The 18697-nt window shown below is 50.9% G+C and overlaps 6 protein-coding genes across 6 annotated transcripts; 2 read left to right on the forward strand and 4 right to left on the reverse strand.

Moving 5' to 3' along the window:
- Positions 1-363: 363 nt before the first annotated feature.
- Positions 364-3545, reverse strand: cdc48 (AAA family ATPase CDC48). The gene is made up of 6 exons (XM_057282973.1): positions 3290-3545; positions 3207-3234; positions 3095-3150; positions 2788-3037; positions 1230-2721; positions 364-1171 (listed from the first exon to the last, which is right to left on the reverse strand). The coding sequence occupies exons 1-6, from the start codon at positions 3337-3339 to the stop codon at positions 585-587; spliced, it is 2463 nt and encodes an 820-aa protein (XP_057133856.1). The 5' UTR covers positions 3340-3545; the 3' UTR covers positions 364-584.
- Positions 3546-4222: 677 nt separating this feature from the next.
- On the reverse strand, positions 4223-5221 carry N7471_010255 (uncharacterized protein; the record flags this gene model as incomplete). The annotated part of the gene is made up of 2 exons (XM_057282974.1): positions 4223-5000; positions 5085-5221. 2 exons carry the CDS (start codon positions 5219-5221, stop codon positions 4223-4225), a joined length of 915 nt encoding a protein of 304 aa, XP_057133857.1.
- Positions 5222-6302: 1081 nt separating this feature from the next.
- Positions 6303-7214, reverse strand: N7471_010256 (uncharacterized protein; the record flags this gene model as incomplete). The annotated part of the gene is made up of 1 exon (XM_057282975.1): positions 6303-7214. One exon carries the CDS (start codon positions 7212-7214, stop codon positions 6303-6305), a length of 912 nt encoding a protein of 303 aa, XP_057133858.1.
- A 431-nt stretch (positions 7215-7645) lies between these two features.
- On the forward strand, positions 7646-7924 carry N7471_010257 (uncharacterized protein; the record flags this gene model as incomplete). Its single annotated transcript, XM_057282976.1, has 1 exon — positions 7646-7924. One exon carries the CDS (start codon positions 7646-7648, stop codon positions 7922-7924), a length of 279 nt encoding a protein of 92 aa, XP_057133859.1.
- A 1223-nt stretch (positions 7925-9147) lies between these two features.
- On the forward strand, positions 9148-10051 carry N7471_010258 (Mpv17/PMP22 family protein; the record flags this gene model as incomplete). Its single annotated transcript, XM_057282977.1, has 4 exons — positions 9148-9270; positions 9339-9614; positions 9677-9943; positions 10001-10051. 4 exons carry the CDS (start codon positions 9148-9150, stop codon positions 10049-10051), a joined length of 717 nt encoding a protein of 238 aa, XP_057133860.1.
- Positions 10052-10660: 609 nt separating this feature from the next.
- N7471_010259 (defective in cullin neddylation 1 family protein) lies at positions 10661-12077 on the reverse strand (the record flags this gene model as incomplete). Its single annotated transcript, XM_057282978.1, has 5 exons — positions 10661-11093; positions 11184-11358; positions 11415-11488; positions 11839-11882; positions 11994-12077. The coding sequence occupies 5 exons, from the start codon at positions 12075-12077 to the stop codon at positions 10661-10663; spliced, it is 810 nt and encodes a 269-aa protein (XP_057133861.1).
- Positions 12078-18697: the final 6620 nt, after the last annotated feature.

The raw sequence follows: 18697 nt of genomic DNA on the forward strand, positions 1-18697 counted from the left end.
AGATCCCGGCTTAGGGCCGAGAGCTGAAGTGCCGAGTCAAAAATTTATATCTCCGGATGGAATTGTCCGAATTGTCCGAGATGTTCAAGGTTGGATGTGTTAATAATTATTTGTAGTAATCAATCCTTTATAAAGTAGTACAGAGTAAGAGTAACGTGTATATACCACTAGTTCCTGCTAGGTACAACCGGCTATAGTTTTTGCCACCAGAACGAATACGCGGACAAGACATACTAACTATACAATATACAAAAGTAGATAACCATGATATGGCAATATTGGGCAGTGAAGGAAAGGACATGACATTCATTATACAATATCAGAAGCAACTCCACGATACGATAAACCCTACAAGAACACCGATGAACGTAAAGATTTCTCTGTATTGGCTATTATGGCACATTGTATGTGGGCAAAAACAGGAAGAAACGATTCGAAAAGGAAACCCCATGACAGCCCAGCAATCAGGCCCGCATCTCCATCCACGCAGAACGATCTATTCATAAGCGAATCCGAGCGCAGAAACCCAGGCATGGCCGAACTAAGGAAAAACAAGTCATATCACCTCGAAGCAAAAGAAGCGTTTAATCGTAGAGGCTGTCGTCATTGCCGGCTTCGCCGAAGGTATCATTCTCCTGGACTTCGCCAGCAGATGGGAAGCGGAAGAAGCTGCCACCTCCGGTGTTCTTCAGGCTCTGGGCGAAGGCCTCGTAGCGGCGGATCTCAACGTCGGTGACGGAACGGCGAGCGGACTTCATGGCCTCCTCGAAGTGAGCGCGAGTGAGCTCGGGCACGGGGTCCTCCACGTCCTCATCCTCCTCAGCCATCGTGATGTCCTCGCCGGCGGCCTCGCGCTCCTTTTGGCGGTCGATGTCGAGGGTGATGGCCTGCTTGATGGCGAGCTTGACGGCACGTTGTGTCACGAAGCCGAGATCGGCACCGGAGAAACCGTGGGTCTTGCTGGCAATGAAAGCAATGTCGACGTCGTCGGCGACAGGAGTCTTGCGAAGCTGGGCCTTGAGGATACCCTCGCGAGACTCCTGGTCAGGAAGGGGAACGTAGACCAGGGTGTCAAGACGGCCAGGACGGACCAGAGCGGCATCGAGCTGCTCGGGACGGTTGGTAGCACCAATGACGAAGACGTTCTTCTTAGAAGTCATACCGTCCATCTCTGTTAGGGCATTAGTGGAAATTCGGAACAAAAAAAGAATGTAACAGCGGAAACTTACCAGTAAGAAGTTGGTTGACAACACGGTCGGAAGCACCACCGGCATCACCGACGGAGCCACCACGAGACTTGGCAATGGAGTCCAGCTCGTCAAGGAAGACGACACAAGGAGCAGCAGCACGAGCCTTGTCGAAGATGTCACGGATGTTGCTCTCTGACTCACCGAACCACATGCTCAGAAGTTCAGGGCCCTTGATGGAGATGAAGTTGGCAGCACACTCGTTGGCAACAGCCTTGGCCAACATGGTCTTACCAGTACCAGGAGGACCATAGAACAGCACACCGCGAGAAGGCGAGAGGCCAAACTTCTGGAACATCTCGGGGTGGTCCACGGGGTATTGGACACTCTCGACAAGCTCGCGCTTGACCTCCTCGAGACCACCAATGTCGTCCCAGCGAACGTTGGGGACTTCGACCACAGCAACCTCGCGGAGGGCGGAGGGGTTGGAGACACCAAGGGCGAAACGGAAGTTCTCCATGGTGACACCGAGAGCCTCAAGAACCTCGGCATCGATGGTATCCTCATCGAGATCAATGAGATCCATCTTCTCACGAATTTGCTGCATAGCAGCCTCGGAGCAGAGGGAAGCAAGATCAGAACCGACGTAACCGTGGGTCTCGGCGGCAATGGTCTCTAGGTCAACATCCTCACCAAGCTTCATGTTCTTGGTGTGGATCTGCATAATCTCAAGACGGCCAGTTGGGTCGGGAATACCGATATCGACCTCACGATCGAAACGGCCGAAACGACGAAGAGCAGGATCAATGGAGTTGGGACGGTTGGTAGCGGCCATGACCACAACGTTGGAACGGGCCTTCATACCATCCATCAAAGTAAGAAGCTGAGAAACCACACGACGCTCGACCTCGCCATTGGTCTTCTCACGCTTGGGGGCAATGGAGTCGATCTCATCAATGAAGATAATGGCGGGGGAGTTCTTCTCGGCCTCCTCGAAGGCCTTGCGCAGGTTTGACTCGGATTCACCAGCCATCTTCGACATGATCTCGGGACCGTTGATCAGGAAGAAGAAAGCACCAGTCTCGTTGGCAACAGCACGAGCCATCAGGGTCTTACCGGTACCAGGAGGACCGTACATGAGGATACCACGAGGCGGCTTAATACCAATGGACTTGAAGAGCTGGGGATGACGGAGAGGCAACTCGACCAATTCACGGATCTGAGCCATCTGCTTGCGGCATCCACCAATATCATCGTAGCCAACCTCATTGAGGTTGCCCTCCTCATCCTCTCGCTGGATGGGCTCACCCTCGCAGTGAATAATTGTGTCCTGGGCAACAATGCCGTATTCGGGAGGGTCAACCTCCACAACCTTAAATTCGATTTGTCTCATACCACCTCGTACTGTGAACAGGTCACCCTGTCGGACTGGTCGGTAGGCCTCGCGGAAGTAGGGAGCAAGGTAGACATCGAAGAGAGAGCCGGTCAGGCCCTCAATGGTATCAGCGATGGGAAGGACAGCAATGCGCTTGGCCTAGATGACGAAGATAGAATTAGCCAATAGATCATGGGGAAAATGACGTGGAAATGCCCAACTTACATATTTGATATCGGGGCAAGGGTGCACAGTGATCATGTCGCCGTGCTTGACACGTAGGTTGTGACGCACAACACGGTTGATGCGGGCGCTTCCATCATCGAGATCGTCATCGGCCAGGACGATCAGCACAGTGTCCTTGCGCTTCTTGCCCTTCACGAGAACTGTATCACCACGGAAGAGCTGGAGAGTCTCCATGGTGTTGTTCGAGAGGGCAATCACCGAGTTATCATCGTTAACGGCATCGGTCACACTGCATGAAAACTGTTAGCTCCTTGCTCCCAAGATATATCTCTTATCAGCTACTCACATCAGAGAGTTGGGCTTCTTCTTCTTCTTCAAGATAGCGGTGGCGGTATCGAGTTCCTGCATTTTTCGTCAGTTCCGAGCCTTTTGTGAGCTGTCCTGTAGCCTATGCTTACCTCCTTCTTCTCGGCGCCAGAGGCGTCCCTGGAGTCCAGTTAGCATACTCAAAATAATCAAAGGAGTTTCAAATGAAACGTACTGCAGGTGGACCCTCTTCTTGTCGTGCGTGTGATCCGGCTCGGAAGACATGATGGCCGTAAATGGGGTTGTGACGTTGATGGAAGCAAGCTTGAGTGAACAAAGGTGTCCAGTGCCCAAAAACAGGCGGAGCGAGACACGGATTTAAAATGGAACGAGAGATGAGTACTGAAAATGAAAATGAACCGATAGATCAGAATCAGAGAGCGAATCCGACGGCGGCAAAGTGGAGATAGAGGTAGGTAACAGGAATGATGATGTTTAGCTTCCTACTGCTCTTAGAACTGATGATGATGACTTAAGCCCGGCGCTTATGTCATCGCGTTGTCCGCCACAACGAAGCGCATGGAACTCAGTCGATTGGGAGCCTTGATGCCTGGGGCAACGACCGGTAGTTGCTACAGTAAATATGGTTACCAAGGTCCTTGAAATAATACATCCAGCCGAGAGAAACATGAAATGTTCCAATCACTACAACTACAGCAACTCTAAAGGGCAAATAGAAAAGCCATGGTGCAATTCCCTCAAAATTGAAGAAATTCCAGCTCTGGGTGGCTGGACTAAGACAAGGAACCCATACTTTGGCACCATAGAAGCAATGCCGGACAACGTCGAATCTCCCAAGTCCTCGGATGGAGACCTATTTGGCCTGTGTGAATGCTCAAAGGATGGAGAAAGGTCATACACCGAGAAGGAAATGATATCTTTAGTTGTTGATCCGACAAAGGCTTGGGTCGAAAGAAATGGCAGCACTGCTATAGCCATCGGAGCAATTGTGTCAAGGCAGGTCTATATTCCGAAAAACTGGTGTAGAGCTAGAAAATGCAAAGCCAATAACAAACCATGGGCGCTGTCAACATCAGGTATATGTGCAAGTAAGAGGAGATTTATACAAATAAGAAAAGAAGGGAAAGCAACACAAGCAGCCCAATATCTATGCTTTAAGTTTTGCGGTTCCAGCCCAGCAGTCATGGAGACTCCAAGCCCCAGCGCAGAAGCTGATAAGCCCGGTCAGGCTATCGGGAATACCGATGCCTTTCTCGACACACCAGTGCAGACACAAGGGTGCCCAGATGACGTTGTTCACCATGCTCTTTCGCCAAGCCCGGATCTCCAAACGCAGTGCCTCGCTATCTTCGGCCTTGGTCTCTTTGGTCTCGACCGTGCCGTCAGCCGCTCGCTGTGCAGCTAACCGCTGTCTGCGCAGCACACTCTGACGCCAGAGCACGAAGAACTGGAAGAAGATGTGCCCGAACCATCCACGAGTACTCCAGATATCCCATTTGGCAACGCCGCCGTATTTGTCCACGAAACGCTTCGAGACAACCCCCTTAGAAGCAAGGTAGCCCACATTCTCGAGAAGCTGGTAGATCACGTTCGAGATGACCTGCAGGACGGTCAGGGCGTGGAGGATGGGGTCAGCTGGCGGCGATTTGAGGGTTTCAGCTCCCCAGATCCACAAAGGGAGCAGCCCGAACAGGCGCAAGTTGTATCTCGTCTCTGATGCGAGGGAGGAAAGGGCCGCGAATTTCGATTTTGACGACGCGGGAGTGATGTTCTTGGTGGGTACACGACCCTTCAGTCGCGCAAGGATGCCCAGCCTTGTTTGCAATGCTATCCAGGGCGCTGACGCAGTGAGGTGGTGGAGCATTGAGGCGACATAGTTGATAGTCGCTAGTACTCGCTCTTGTCCGTTTGCCTCCGAGAGTAGTCTGCGGGAACGGTCAGCGATATTCTTGATCTGTGTCGCACGCCGAGCTGTCGCCCTGGCATATTAGGATCGAAAGGGGCCTTACAGGTCCAGCCGGCGGATTGTCACATCGGTTGTTGTCAAGGCGGCCAGCAGTTGTCGCTTCGTGCATGAGCTCCCAGCGGGTGCTTTCCCCGCCTGGACGTCAGTCGCCTCGCCTGGAGTGTGTTCAGGGTCGGACATCGTGTATGATGAACATGAGAAAGAGAGAAATAAAATGCCCAGGCGAGGTTGGGTGAACTCGCACAAGCGGAACCGAGGCTCGGAACTTAAAGGAAGGTCGATCTAATCTCCGACGGTTATCCCCCAGCATTTTAGTCATCTCCTGACCTGGCGACAGCCGCTATATTTGACTTAATTCGTTTAGTATATATCTTTTTTACTCATAGTTATCTTGCTAGTCTATACGGTAGTATACTATGTAAATACATTGGTAACTATGCAAACGAATCACTACATAGTACCACCCTCTAGGCCCGGACATGATGTATCCTTTTTGACATCTTCATCTGATTTATGTGCTTAGTTCTATTCATATGGGTACGGAATACTTAATTTAATATCATTTACACGGTTTACATGTTTCTACTGATTTCATACTTTTACTTGGAATCATGGTTGGAAATTCTTCATTGGGGAAAATCCCCTACTCTTACATGTGGAATCCAAGTTCCACCCCGCTCATCCTCTCCTCACATGCCGCTCACCCCCCCGCTCATCTCCGCCTGACTGCGGCCTCACCTCACCTCCACCTCTTCCTCACCCCGGCTTCATCCCCCCTCCCTCTCCCCCTGTGAATGTAGCAATGCCCAAATGGGCTATATATACCTCAGTTTTCTGCGGGCGGCGCTCCCCCAGACCACTTACGCATTGTACCTTGGGTACAGCAGGTTGGGATTTACCTACTGCACCCCAGTGTACTCAGCTTCGTGGTCTGGGGGAGTGATGATGATACGGGGCGCAAGGGTTGAGAGTTCCTCATCAGTCCGTTTGCGGACTGGGGGGCAGGCGAGGCCGGCAATGAAAGGTAGGCGGACACCTCCGGAGTCATCGGAGTCATCAGGACTCCTGGATCGGTGCCGCCACCTCTCGTTGTCCACCCCACCAACCCCCTGATAGCACCTTCACCCCGTATAATCATGATCGCCGCCCGCATTCTCATCAGAAGATGTTGAACCGTCTTCATCTCCCCGGTCGACACTGTCCTCGGTCAACCGGGGAGATGAAGACGGTTCAACATCCTTGTTTGCAGATCCGCCAGCATTTATACCAGACTTCTGCCCCGCCATTCTTCAGAATGGTCCCTCGATGGACCCCGACCCTCAGAAAAAGCATCGCTGAAGTTGCTTCCAGCTCGTCGAAGGGATCTGCCGCGTCGTACTTCAGAATCCCCATCGCTCGGTGGGTCATAATCAGAATTGTCGGTGAAGTATGAGATGTTACTGCTGTGTGAGCGAACGGGGCTGGCTGCACGGGGCATTTGTGGAAGTCGACGTGAAAGGATGTGGCCTTCGATCTCGTCATCCTGCAGCGGGAAAGCTTCGGACATGGCTGATCCATGTGCATGCTGCAACGGGAATTCGAGTATGAGCCATCCATATCCATTCTGGAAATTGAGGTCTTCGATATTTTGTTGGTTGTTCCTAGCCGGGCGACTGGCGAGCAGATTTTCAAATCGTCTGAGCTCAGAATAATTCTGCAACGGGGAATTTTCGAGCATGGTCAATGGATGTGCATGCTGAGAATTGTGATCTTCGATATTTTGTTGGCGGTTCCTAGCCTGGCGACTGGCGAGCAGGTTTCCAAATCGGCTGCGCTCCCGTCGGCGACTCCGTTGGCGACGGTATCTGTCCACTTGGCGACTGGCGAATTCACGAATCTGCTGACGGAGCCCAAGGCCAGCGTGGCGACCGGCGGATCCGAAATGTTGCTGAACAAGGCTAACATGGCGACTGGTGAATCCATTATGTCTACCATGGCGCAATCGAAAGTATTGGCGAATGCTTCCCACAATCCCTGTGCCCTCATTAGGGCTTACGGTAACTGCATCGGATTGATCCCTCTCGGTGGGGCTGCGTTCCTCGGCGATGGCTGCTGCTGTGCCTTGAGGCTCCGGCGCCTCGGCATGGAAGCCAGAAGGGCCCAGTGCCTGCATGTCGTAGTGGTGCGAAGGCATGAGTGATGTCGCGTCGGGGTGTCTCGTCCCCGACAGAGATGGAATTATTGCGAATGAGAAAGGAAAAAAATGAAAGGTAAGGTCTCACCGCTGTGCTGCAAAGAGGCTTACACGCGGGAAAAGTGCTCAATACTTCGGCCCGCGACTGGGAGCCGGGAAGTACGGTGCTATGCTTGGGTGTGAACAAGTCTGGCCGGTGTACTGCCAGAAGCTTACACGCCGAAAGATGCTTGGTACTTCAGCCGCAGACTGGAGCCGGGGAAGTACGTCGCTGTGCTTGAATGTGAACAGATATGGTCTCGCCGGTGTGCCGCCACAAGGCTTCCACTAGAGAGATGATGATTGATGCTTCGGCCGGCGGCCGGAGATACGCTGATGTGATGAAATGTGATGAAACAGATGAAATCGGGTTAAATCAATGAGAGAATGGGATGGATGGGTGGATGATGGAACAGATGAGATCTGAAGAAAGGAGGGGTGGTGTTGACATGCACCAGGCGGGTCGTTTGATGACATCGTCGCTGACTCGTTTGCCGGTTGAGTGGACGCTCTGGTGGATCGATCACCTGGGCAGGTATGTTGATGGCATCGTCGTGCCCGACAACGACCCCAACAGCCCCGACGAACCGCTAGTATACCTCGCCGTGCTCATACGTGGTCATGTGGACCTTCCCATGGAATTTATTGCTATCATTGCACATACTTTTTGAATGGCATAGAGCAAAACTAATGATGACAGGTTTTGATTTTTACCTGGCCTGATATCAGAATCACCGATCCTATGCATATATGTTCGATATAGCATAACATTTCCCGGTTGCTGCTCGCCGGCCTATGTATACAATTGGCTAATATGTCGTATGCCGACATTACGACGAGACACAAGCTATAACAAGCTTGAGTGTTACAAGGGCTTGCTTTATGTCTATCAACTATTGGGGGGATTATATTGTCAAAATACGTACTACAACCATGTAGGAATATAGTAATTCTCCTTTATTACTTTGCCTCCGGGGCCCTTTTTACGGGAAGAATATAGGCTAATAGGCTGGATGATGAATTGTCATACTACTATTATGTAGACTCATTATATAGACAGTGAAGACAAAAACGTCCAAAGGTACATACATAGTTGACGGGCAAATTCCTCGTAAATATAACGTGCAAGTAGTTATAGAATGTAGTACCTACATGTAGAATATGTTGTACTCCATAACTATAGGATATGCACACTACAAACGATCCGAACTGACAAGCTCCACATCCTACATGTAATTCATTTAGTCTTGAGTAACCAGCTCGAATCAAGCAGAAATCTGAAAAGAGACAATTCGTAGAGGTGTTAACCTTAGAACTTTGAAGTGACAACCCCGTGACCATAGAAGCCCTGGGAATTGGACCAAAAATATAGCAAACAGTAAAACTTCCCTGATCAATCATTGGGATCTATCTGTAAATCATGAATCTATATACAACATTGTGAATAATAGGGGGTAAAAGCCGTCAAAGCCCCCGGATTCAATCAAAAGCCGTCGGGGGGTTTCCGATGAGCTCCGCCAATGGATCTCGCCGGGGATCCATCTGCCGATTGTTCGTATAGCCGTCTCCATTTCCTGGATATAATCTTCCGACAGAATTTATTCAGGAGTTATATCCAGAGTTGGGAGATATTTTGTGTGAGTTATATATTGAAAAGCCTCGGCTGTCCATATCCCATCCCAGCCACCCTCGGGCCAACGTAAACAAACAAGCCCCCCGGTCTCACCCCCCATCATCTTCCCAATTTCTCCACTTGGCACCTTATCATCCATTACATATTAATCCCATTCAATTATTAACTTCTTCTAGGAGCGTGTTTAATCTGAAGAGCCCTCCTAAGCCGTCCTGAATCCTCCTGAATCCTGTCCTCCCCCAACCCCCTCCGATCACCACAATGTCCGTCAAGTTCCAAGAGAAGACCGTCCGTACTGTCACGGGCGGCGGCAAGTCCGAAGACCTCGTGCATCGCGTCGGTGAGCGATTGACCGGTGGGAAGACAGCCGCTGGGTATCTCCAGGTATGCAGCGACCCCTCTCCTCCAATAATATCGAACCGACACTGATCCGGGGAATGGATCGTCAACAGGCCTACCTCCTCCAGCTCCAGAAGAACCCTCTGCGCACGAAGATGCTCACCTCCGGTGTGCTCTCCGGTCTGCAGGAACTGCTGGCTTCGTGGATCGCCCACGATGTCGGCAAGCACGGCCACTACTTCAGCTCGCGCATCCCCAAGATGTCGCTGTACGGAATGTTCATCAGCGCGCCCCTCGGCCACGTCCTCATTGGCATCTTGCAGAAGATCTTCGCCGGCCGCACAAGTCTGAAGGCTAAGATTCTCCAGATCCTCGTTAGCAATCTGATTGTACGTTGTCGTCACTGCGATCACCTGACCCGAGCTTTGCTAATATGCCCCCGTTTCTCCAGATCTCCCCCATCCAGAACAGCGTCTACCTGACCTCCATGGCTGTTATCGCCGGTGCGCGCACCATCCACCAGGTTCGCGCTACCGTTAAGGCTGGATTCATGCCCGTCATGAAGGTCAGCTGGATCACCTCGCCCCTGTGCTTGGCCTTCGCTCAGAAGTTCCTCCCCGAGCACACCTGGGTGCCATTCTTCAACATTGTTGGATTCTTCATTGGAACCTACGTCAACACCCACACCAAGAAGAAGCGTCTGGAAGCTCTCCGCAAGGTATGTTATAATTGTGGTTGGAATTGCGACAAGACTTGATTGCTAACGAATTGACAGCGTTACGACCAGCGTCGCGACCCCGGCTACGAGAAGCGCGACTTCCCTTAAATGGGCCGAGTCCGCAATTGACTGCAAACATACCCGGACACGTCGGAGACCTATGCGTATCGTCTCTTCTGGCTCGTTTGCAGTCAATTATTTGTCTTTTTCCTTTGTTATTATTCTCCGGTGTTGATCTAAATCCATGTACACACCCCCAGTGCATCTTGACATACCGCTGATATCTTCCCCCTGATGTTATCACTCAATCTCATGACGAATGGCTTTATATCTTTGTTTTATTTCAATTCCACCCCTTGCAGATCGGTATTATATATATATTTTCTCTCCGTTTGAGTTAATCGCGCCATTGCTTCTACCTCGCCCATTTGTACTTCTACATATATATGCAAGTCGGAATAGATAGAACCGAAAGAAATGCAACTGCCCTTGACATGAAACGGGCACACGTGGTCGTTGTTAATTTATCGTAACTATAAAAGATCTGAGACATAGGAAGGATGTCAGTGGATACGACGAGTGGGCAAGGTACAAGTAGACATGGATTCCGAAGAGTAAATAACGGGTCATGCCACACAAGCCATGTCCCAACCCATCCGGAAATGAGAAGAAACAAATCCCTCATATCCGATATCCACGAATAAACCAGAGGCCACCTTATTCAACCTCCATCTCCGACCCCTTCCCCCTCTTAGCCTGCACCCAAGCAACAAAGTCATCCAGAGCACCGGGCCAAGCCCCATCAGGACTCCACCAGCCCATCTCCTCATCCTCCAGACTCTTGCGCATAAACACCTCAACCTGCTCCCACAGATCCTTATTAACGGGCTTTTTCCCGCGCTCTTCGAGGAACTCAATCCACCAATCCAGCCACGGCGTCGTTGCCGTGTTCCACGCCACACCGCCATGATCAGTCGTGAAGAAGAGACGCCACTGCTCGGCGGCGATTTCGAATTGCAGGTTGCGCTGTCCTTGCATTCGTGAGAGAGGGAATGCGTATCTGTAGACTCGTCGGAATGTCTCTGGTTCTCGTGGGATTCTCTCCCGGAGGAGCTTGGCGTGCGCTTGCATTTTTGGCATGGTGTCGCAGCTTGTGGGTTGTTAGATTGGATGGATATGACATTGAGAATGTTTGGAGTCTGGGTTGAAAGGGGGGTTTCTTCGTTGGAGTTGCACTTACAGAGCTCTCAGCCATCCTTCCATCCATCCCTCGCGAGTGAACTCGCCCATGGATGGTGATTGGAGTAGCTCGGCGATGGCTAGGCAGGTTACTTCGTCGAGCTCGACCTTCAAATCGCCCAGGAAATCTATTGCTCGTGTGATACCGATGGTATCTGGGCTGTCCACTGGGTCATCTGTGGAGATATGAGTATTTTGGGTATAAAATCACCAGTCAAGAGTGGGTAAGTACCTCGGTAGCGTTCGAAGATCTTTGTAAGTTCTGAGGTTATAAGTGCAGAGGTGCCAGCCGCAGCGGCGAAGAAACTATTTCAACGTCAACATTAGCTTGGGGTATTTCAAGTGTGGTCCATGTATGATTTCGTTGGAGGGAGATGGTTAGGCATATTGTCATGGGGCTAGGGAATGGCAAGCACTTCTTCTTCGTCTTCTTCACTCGAGGCATTTGGAATGATGGATGATGTGGTGAGAGATCAAGAATTTCTCCAAGTGAAACTTAGGCAAGCCTTGGAAAGAGCAGAGCAGATGTTGGAGCTTTGATGTTCTAGCTATCTGCTAGCATCTTGGACTCAACACCGCATGTCCAGGTAGGGGTTGGAGACAAATAAAACAAAGAGACACAAAAGTTTGGTACAAGTTTGATAACAAGCACTTACGCGTCAAGCGCTGGAGGTAAACTCCATCCACATGCTTTAAGGAACTATAGCAGAAAGTTAGTCTTTTGATCCACGTGACCGGACAGAAGCGTCTTAAGATATTCAAACGGACCGCATAGGGGAGAATACGTCAGGAAAGCATGCAAGTTACTCACTTTAGTAGCAACAGATTCTTTTGTCCGTGTACAGCTGACAAACTCAGCGATTTGGTGTTTCTGGCTGGTTGTGTAGGGTGGCATGGTGGGGGTTGGCAATATTTGTGCCCACTGCGCGGGGGAGAAACGCGATAAGTGGTGGGAACACGCTATGGGATTGAAAGCGCCTGGTTTGTAGTGCTGATGTGAGAGAAATTCTCTTTGGCTTGGAAGACACAAGAAACACCAGGGCTATGAGGTCTGTAGTGAGTTATCATCCCGCGCCTTTCCCAGGTCTGATGGCAATGTGCTGACTCATCAAGTTTCCCAAATAGTCCTACTTTGTATATCAACCAAACCTAGTCACTTGTATGCATATAGACTATACATCCATGGATAAACTTGGCATGGCTATTGATATTCATTACATTGAACGTGGATTTGTGTGTATTCAGAGTATGTATTTTCATATAGTAACCATTACAGAGAAGTTGTTGGTCAACTTTTGCCATCAATTCATCACATTACAAGCAATGAGCACAGGATTCGATGGTAAAAAGTACAGTCAACTTTTGTAAGATCAAATAGATCAGGTAAAACTCCCAAACGCCTTTTGTGAGGTGCAAACATGTAAGATTCGGTGTTATGTCGAACGTGCTTAGGTTGTGAACAACGTATCCTCCTAATATGGGTGTTAGTAATTTGGCCCTGGAGAATTTGAAAATAGACCCAACTCACCTCTCTAAGGTACTCTCCTGTGTCTGCCTGTTCGTTTGTGTTAGCCAATGGAAGTAAGAACGCAGGCATAAGCTGCACCTACCTGACGGTGGACCGCGATACTGGTAGGATCCAATTTTGCGATCTGCGCAGATGACCTTGCTGTAACTCCGAATCCCAGGGGTACATCTGAGGAGTCCATAATAACCACGCACGATCCTTCGGCCAAATCTTCGCTGAAACGAGCCACGTGGGCTTTTAGAACCGAACCGCCATAGAGCAGAGGCTAAAACTTGTTAGCAAGGTACATCAGACCCTATTGGAAGTTGGAGTATCAAGCTTACCATCACTCCGTTTGCTTTGATCCAGACCTTTGCCAGAGATATAGAGTTAGCATGATGTCTTGTTGCAATGCTTAGATTGTGATACGTACCTTGTACCGGGCGTGTTGCGCCAGGAGATCCAGAGCTGTCAGGTTGACGCGGAACTTGCCCGTCTGCCATAATATTAGCATCATTGACCAGAATAACAACAGAGCCAATTTTCCTCACCTTAGTAAATTTCCCTATCATAGTTCCCGAACTCAGGAGGAATTCCCGAGGGAATGAAACGGCCAGGTTCGCGAGTTCCTTTTTCATGTAGTAAACCCTGGATCCTTGCAAGCGGAAAACACTCATGGATCCATCTTCGGCCGGGGTAATAAGAGAATTGAGACTACGGCCGGTATAGGCAGCGAGCTTCGTGAAGAGCGTCCGTGTCTCTTCCTAAGAGAGGCATGAGTTAGTCAAAGCAGTCAATGGTCATTGCATTAGTACGCACTTCTGTGAGGGATCTCATATTGTCGGATATGAAGCTGAAGATATGGCAAAAGGGTTGAGTCGCAACGAGCTTGTATTGTCGGGAAGTGAGGAACAAGAAAAAAACTAAAGTCGGGCAATATCTCACCGCCCAGAAAGGGACCTGAAATTTATAGCGACGAAACAGACATGAAGAGCCAATCAGAGCAACGATTGTCTTTCCGCCCAGAATTTTCGGGACCGCCTTTTCACTCTAAAGATCTTTTTTACTACTCTCCGCAAATTTCACGGTCAATCCCCCGAATCTCCAATTACAAAATGGCGCGTGGTCCAGAAGTCAAGCGGAGACGATTGAGTCCTCCAGCTGATGCTGAGGACTCCTCATCGCACTCCAAAGCCGGCCAAGAGTGGGATGTTGAGCAAGACTACGAACGCCGCCCGCGCAAAAACACCAAGAAAGCCGGCGAAAACGCACGATTGCCAATCAAGACCTCTGAAGGCTTCGTCCAGGCCGAAGCCCAGCCTGAAGACCAGGGCGAGGACACCGACAGCTTCTTGGGTACCGATGATGATGAGGAGGAAGGCTCCGAGGGCGAGGAGGACGGAGAAGAATCCGAGGAAGAAGCACCCAAGATTCCGGTGAAGGCACAAATCTTGCAGGCAAAGGAAGAGCTAGCGAAGATGGCAACCTTGATCAACGAGGATCCCGAGGAGCACATCTCTCTGTTCAAAACAATGGCCGAGATGGTGTCGAAGAAATCCACACCTGTCACAGTTAAGAAGCTGGCCCTGGCCTCACAGGCGGCTCTCTACAAGGATGTTATCCCTGGATACCGCATTCGTCCATTGAGCGAAGAAGACCAGCATGGCAGGGTATCAAAAGATGTGCGCAAGCTCCGAGACTTCGAACAGTCCCTCGTAGCAGGATATCGAGCCTATGTCCAGAAGCTTGCTACGCTCGTAAAGCCAGCCAAAGCAGATGGCCCCACAGATGCTGGACTGAGGAGCTTCGCGATTTCGATGGCCTGCACTATGCTCTTGGCCGTGCCACACTTCAACTTCCGCAGCGAGCTTTTGAAGATCTTGGTGAACCGCCTTGCGCGGAGACAGCTTGATGCCGACTATGTAAAGTGCCGCGAAACTATGGAGGAGGTTTTCGCCAAAGATGACGATGGAACCGTTTCCCTCGAAGCTGTTCGTCTGCTAGCAAAGATGTTGAAGGCCAGAGACTTCCACATTCACCCCAGTGTCTTGGACACATTCCTCCATCTTCGTTTGCTCGGCGAGTTCCACTTGAAGGCGTCTCGAGACCGAGTGGACCGGGCAGAAGAAGAAGCCCCCAAGGAAAGAAGCCAAAGCAAAAGCGCGAATTCCGCACGAAGCGAGAGCGCAAGGTTCAAAAGGAGCGGAAGGAAGTCGAGAAGGATATGCGACAAGCAGACGCAGTGGTATCGCACGAACAAAGAGACAAGAACCAGGCCGAAACACTTAAGCTTGTCTTCGGACTCTATTTCCGCATTCTCAAGCTCCGCATTCCCTCACTGATGGGTCCTGTGCTTGAGGGTCTGGCTAAATATGCCCACCTTATTAACCAGGACTTCTTTGGTGATTTGCTCGAGGCTCTGAAGGACCTGATTAACCATGCAGAGCGCGAGGAAATGGGCGTGGAAGGCGACCAGGAGGTCGTCAACGAGGAAGACGACGAAGACGAAGACAATGTCACAATTGCCGAAAGCGCAGCCCGGGACGCTCGTCGAAGGACGCTGCTCTGCACTGTGACTGCCTTCGCCCTGCTAGAAGGTCAAGAAGCCAGCAAAGCAGCCGCAGGTCTCCACCTCGACCTGAACTTCTTCATCAAGCACCTCTACCGATCCCTCTACTCCCTCTCCATGAACCCAGACGTCGAGTTCAACCCTGACACAGCCCTCCGCCTCCCCGATCCCAACTCCTCCGCAGAAGGCAAGGAGCTCTCCCAGTCCCGCTCCAAGAACAAGGTCAACTTCCAGACCCCGATGGTCCTCCTCCTCCGCTGCTTGCAGCCAACTCTGCTATCCCGCGCACACGGCAACCCGCCCCCAAGCCGACTTGCCGGTTTCTCCAAGCGTCTCATGACGACTTCCCTCCAGTTGCCGGAGAAGTCTGCTCTTGCGACGCTTGCGCTCATGAACCAGGTCTCGAAATACCATGGTCGTCGTATCTCTTCGCTGTGGCACACCGAGGAGCGCAAGGGTGATGGTGTGTTCAATGCTTTTGCTGCTGATATCGAAGCTACCAACGTCTTTGCTGGTTCGGTGTGGGAGGGTGAGTTGTTGCGTCTGCATTACTGTCCACAGGTGCGAGAGGCGGCGGTCGAGATTGAAAAGATGATGATGTCCTCTTCTAAGTAAATACTGTTTTGAATAATTTTACATGCACATTCAGCTACAATCTACTCTTCTTGGGAAATTGTACTCAAACATCTTCATTGAAATGCTAACATACACAACAAAATCTAACAAAGCTGGCCCCCATGTCCTCCAAATCTAACACAGAGATGGGACTGATCTTTTTTTTTTTTCTTCTTTTTTTTGGGGTACTTTTGTTTTTTTTTGTTTTTTTTTGTAATTGCATCTTTTTGTTGAGCACTGGATTGGCTCGCTTACTCGCGAGCCTCATCCTTGCCAGTGTCAACGGGGGACACGCGGCCCGAAGGCTCCTCGGTCCGGATCGCAGGGACCGCAGGGATCCCGGGGGCATTGGCCGCATTGAACTGAGGCCGGAACAGTGGGTGGATGTCGGCCAATGGGATTGACACGTCGCGGACAGTATCCCGGGGGACGCGAATCCCCTGGGGAAGGGTGGGCACAGGGGGCACAGGGTTCTCCTCCTCACTGTTCAGCTGGGCGGTGGAGGTCTGCTCCGAAGTAGTGGAGCTGGAGGATTTCTTGGAACCCTTCTTCTTGCATCGACGAGGAATTGAACTCGGCCTCACAGTAGAAGATCCTGGCGGAGTGATTGTTGCTGACGCGGTGGATGATGCTGGCGGAGTAGTAGATGCTGTGGGAGTGGCCTTTGTTGGCGGAGCAGTCTGTGCTGGGGCAGCGGTCTTTCCTGGGGCAGCGGTGTTTGCTGGAGCAGTAGTATTTTCTGGGGCAGCGGTGTTTGCTGGGGCAGCCGTATTTGCCCGTGGAATTGCTGCAGACTGAGAGGATGCAAGAGTTCTCAATGTACCAGTGGGTGGAACGGTGCCGCGTACAGGCAAAGGGGTGGGTGCAAGAATCCTTTCCACCTCATCAGAAATCTCAAGACCCTGGTCTCGTTGCAAGATTCTGAGTGCAAGTTGAGTGCGAATCAGCATTTGTCTCATGAAGAGAATCTGTTGCCCCTGGTCAACGGTTTGATCCCCGATGTCTTGAATATCTTCGTCGATCTCTTTGTTCTTGCGAGCCTGGTAGACCACGAATGGCTGTTCGGTGTTGTCATAAATTCCATCGAGGCACGTGTCGACTCTGGCAGCCAGGTCATTGTGGTATGAGATTTGTGCGTTGACCTCGAGCCACGCATCTTTAACTATTTCCTCGCACTTCTCGACCCGCTCCTTGAGGTTTTGAACCTGCTCCTTGGCTTCAGCCGCCTCAAGCTTTGCCTTGGTAAGCTCGAAAGACAAGTCGGACTGGCGCTGAAGTTGGGCATCCATTTGGTCCTTAATGTAGTCACGGGTCACGGTAACAAAGTCATCAACTTTCTGTTCAAGCTTGTCGATGTCGTCGATCTTCTTTGTCACTCGCTTGAAGTCTGTCTCATATTGGTACTGAAGAGATCGAACAGCTTCAGGGAGATCCTTGATGGTCAAGCTGGAACGAAGAGCGGTGGTAGGGCTGACACCGATAGGACTGACACCGCTAGGGTGCTCCATAGGACTGAAACTGGGACGGTGCATGCCATCCTTTCTGAAGTTGGGTGTGCGAGGGCTGGGTGTGTGGGGGTCGCGTCTACTGGAAGGAGACACGGGGAGTGGCTTGTTGTTGCCCTCCGAGACATTGAAACTGTCAGCCATCTTGGGTGGGGATGGCGGAGCAGAAGAAGAACGAGGTTTGACCTGAGTGAGGGCGATGTTGCCCGGTCGATTTTTCAGGATGGAGACAGGAATAGCAGGGACAGGCGGGATGGAAGAAGAACGGAGGGAAGATCGGAGGGAAGAGCGGAGGGAAGAGCGAGAGGGGGGTGAGAGGAAGACGGGGCAGGGAGTTTTCCTTTGCGTTGGGCGAACGCGTTACGTTTGTCATGTGAAGGACCAGGCAACGGGTCCTGCAACTGCGACTGCGCACTACTGTTTGCGACACTCGTCGAAGGCAAACCAACCTTAGGGTTGGTCGACTTGGCAGGCACAGGCACCGGGACTGCAGTGACAGTCACGTCAGAACGAGGAGATGCCAGTGGGTTGCACATGTCGGACTCTTCGAAGTGTACGCGCTGGGAGAGTGTGCTGCGACGAGAACGAGACGAATGCGCGGAGGAGGAGGAGGGAGTCACAGGGCGGCCAGTACGGCCGCGGGGACCTTCCGAATCGGTATCTATAAGAATATCCAATGTCAGTGACCCTTATCAACCCTTCTTGCTTTGAAGTGAACTGGAAGTGAAAGCCATCCATTGACCATGTGAGACCAAAGTGATAGATATCTCTCATGTTTTTAAGCATACTATCCCTTTCTATTCTTTCTTTAGAGGCATATTCTATGGGCAAAAGAATAATTCCTTTCCCCATAGGACATGCTTCTATAGAAAGGGCGGCCATAGAAAGGGACTTGCTTGCGCAGAGCCAAGCAGATCTGATCCCAAGGAACCAATTCCAAAGCCAAAGAAAGACCTAATTCAAAAGAATCATGCCCAATTCTATAGCGAAGGACCCGATTCCCAAGAGTCAAGCTGAGGTCCGATTCCGCAGGCAGAATGGCTCAATCCCACAGCAAGGGACCCGATCCCCAGAAGCCAGGCTCAATCTCAAGAAGAGACCCAATTCCTAGGAGCTAGGCTCAAGCTCATTGAGAAGCTCATTGAGAAGCTCAAGCTCATGGAGAAGGCTCAAGCTCTTGGAGAAGAGACCCAATTCCTAGGAGCTAGGCTCAAACTCATTGAGAAGCTCATTGAGAAGCTCAAGCTCATGGAGAAGGCTCAAGCTCTTGGAGAAGGCTCAAGCTCATAGAGAAGAGACCCAATTCCTAGGAGCTAGGC

This window comes from Penicillium samsonianum (genome assembly GCF_028829775.1).
Source record: "Penicillium samsonianum strain IBT 33392 chromosome Unknown utg000005l_segment0_segment0, whole genome shotgun sequence".
Taxonomy (NCBI): Eukaryota; Fungi; Ascomycota; class Eurotiomycetes; order Eurotiales; family Aspergillaceae; genus Penicillium; species Penicillium samsonianum.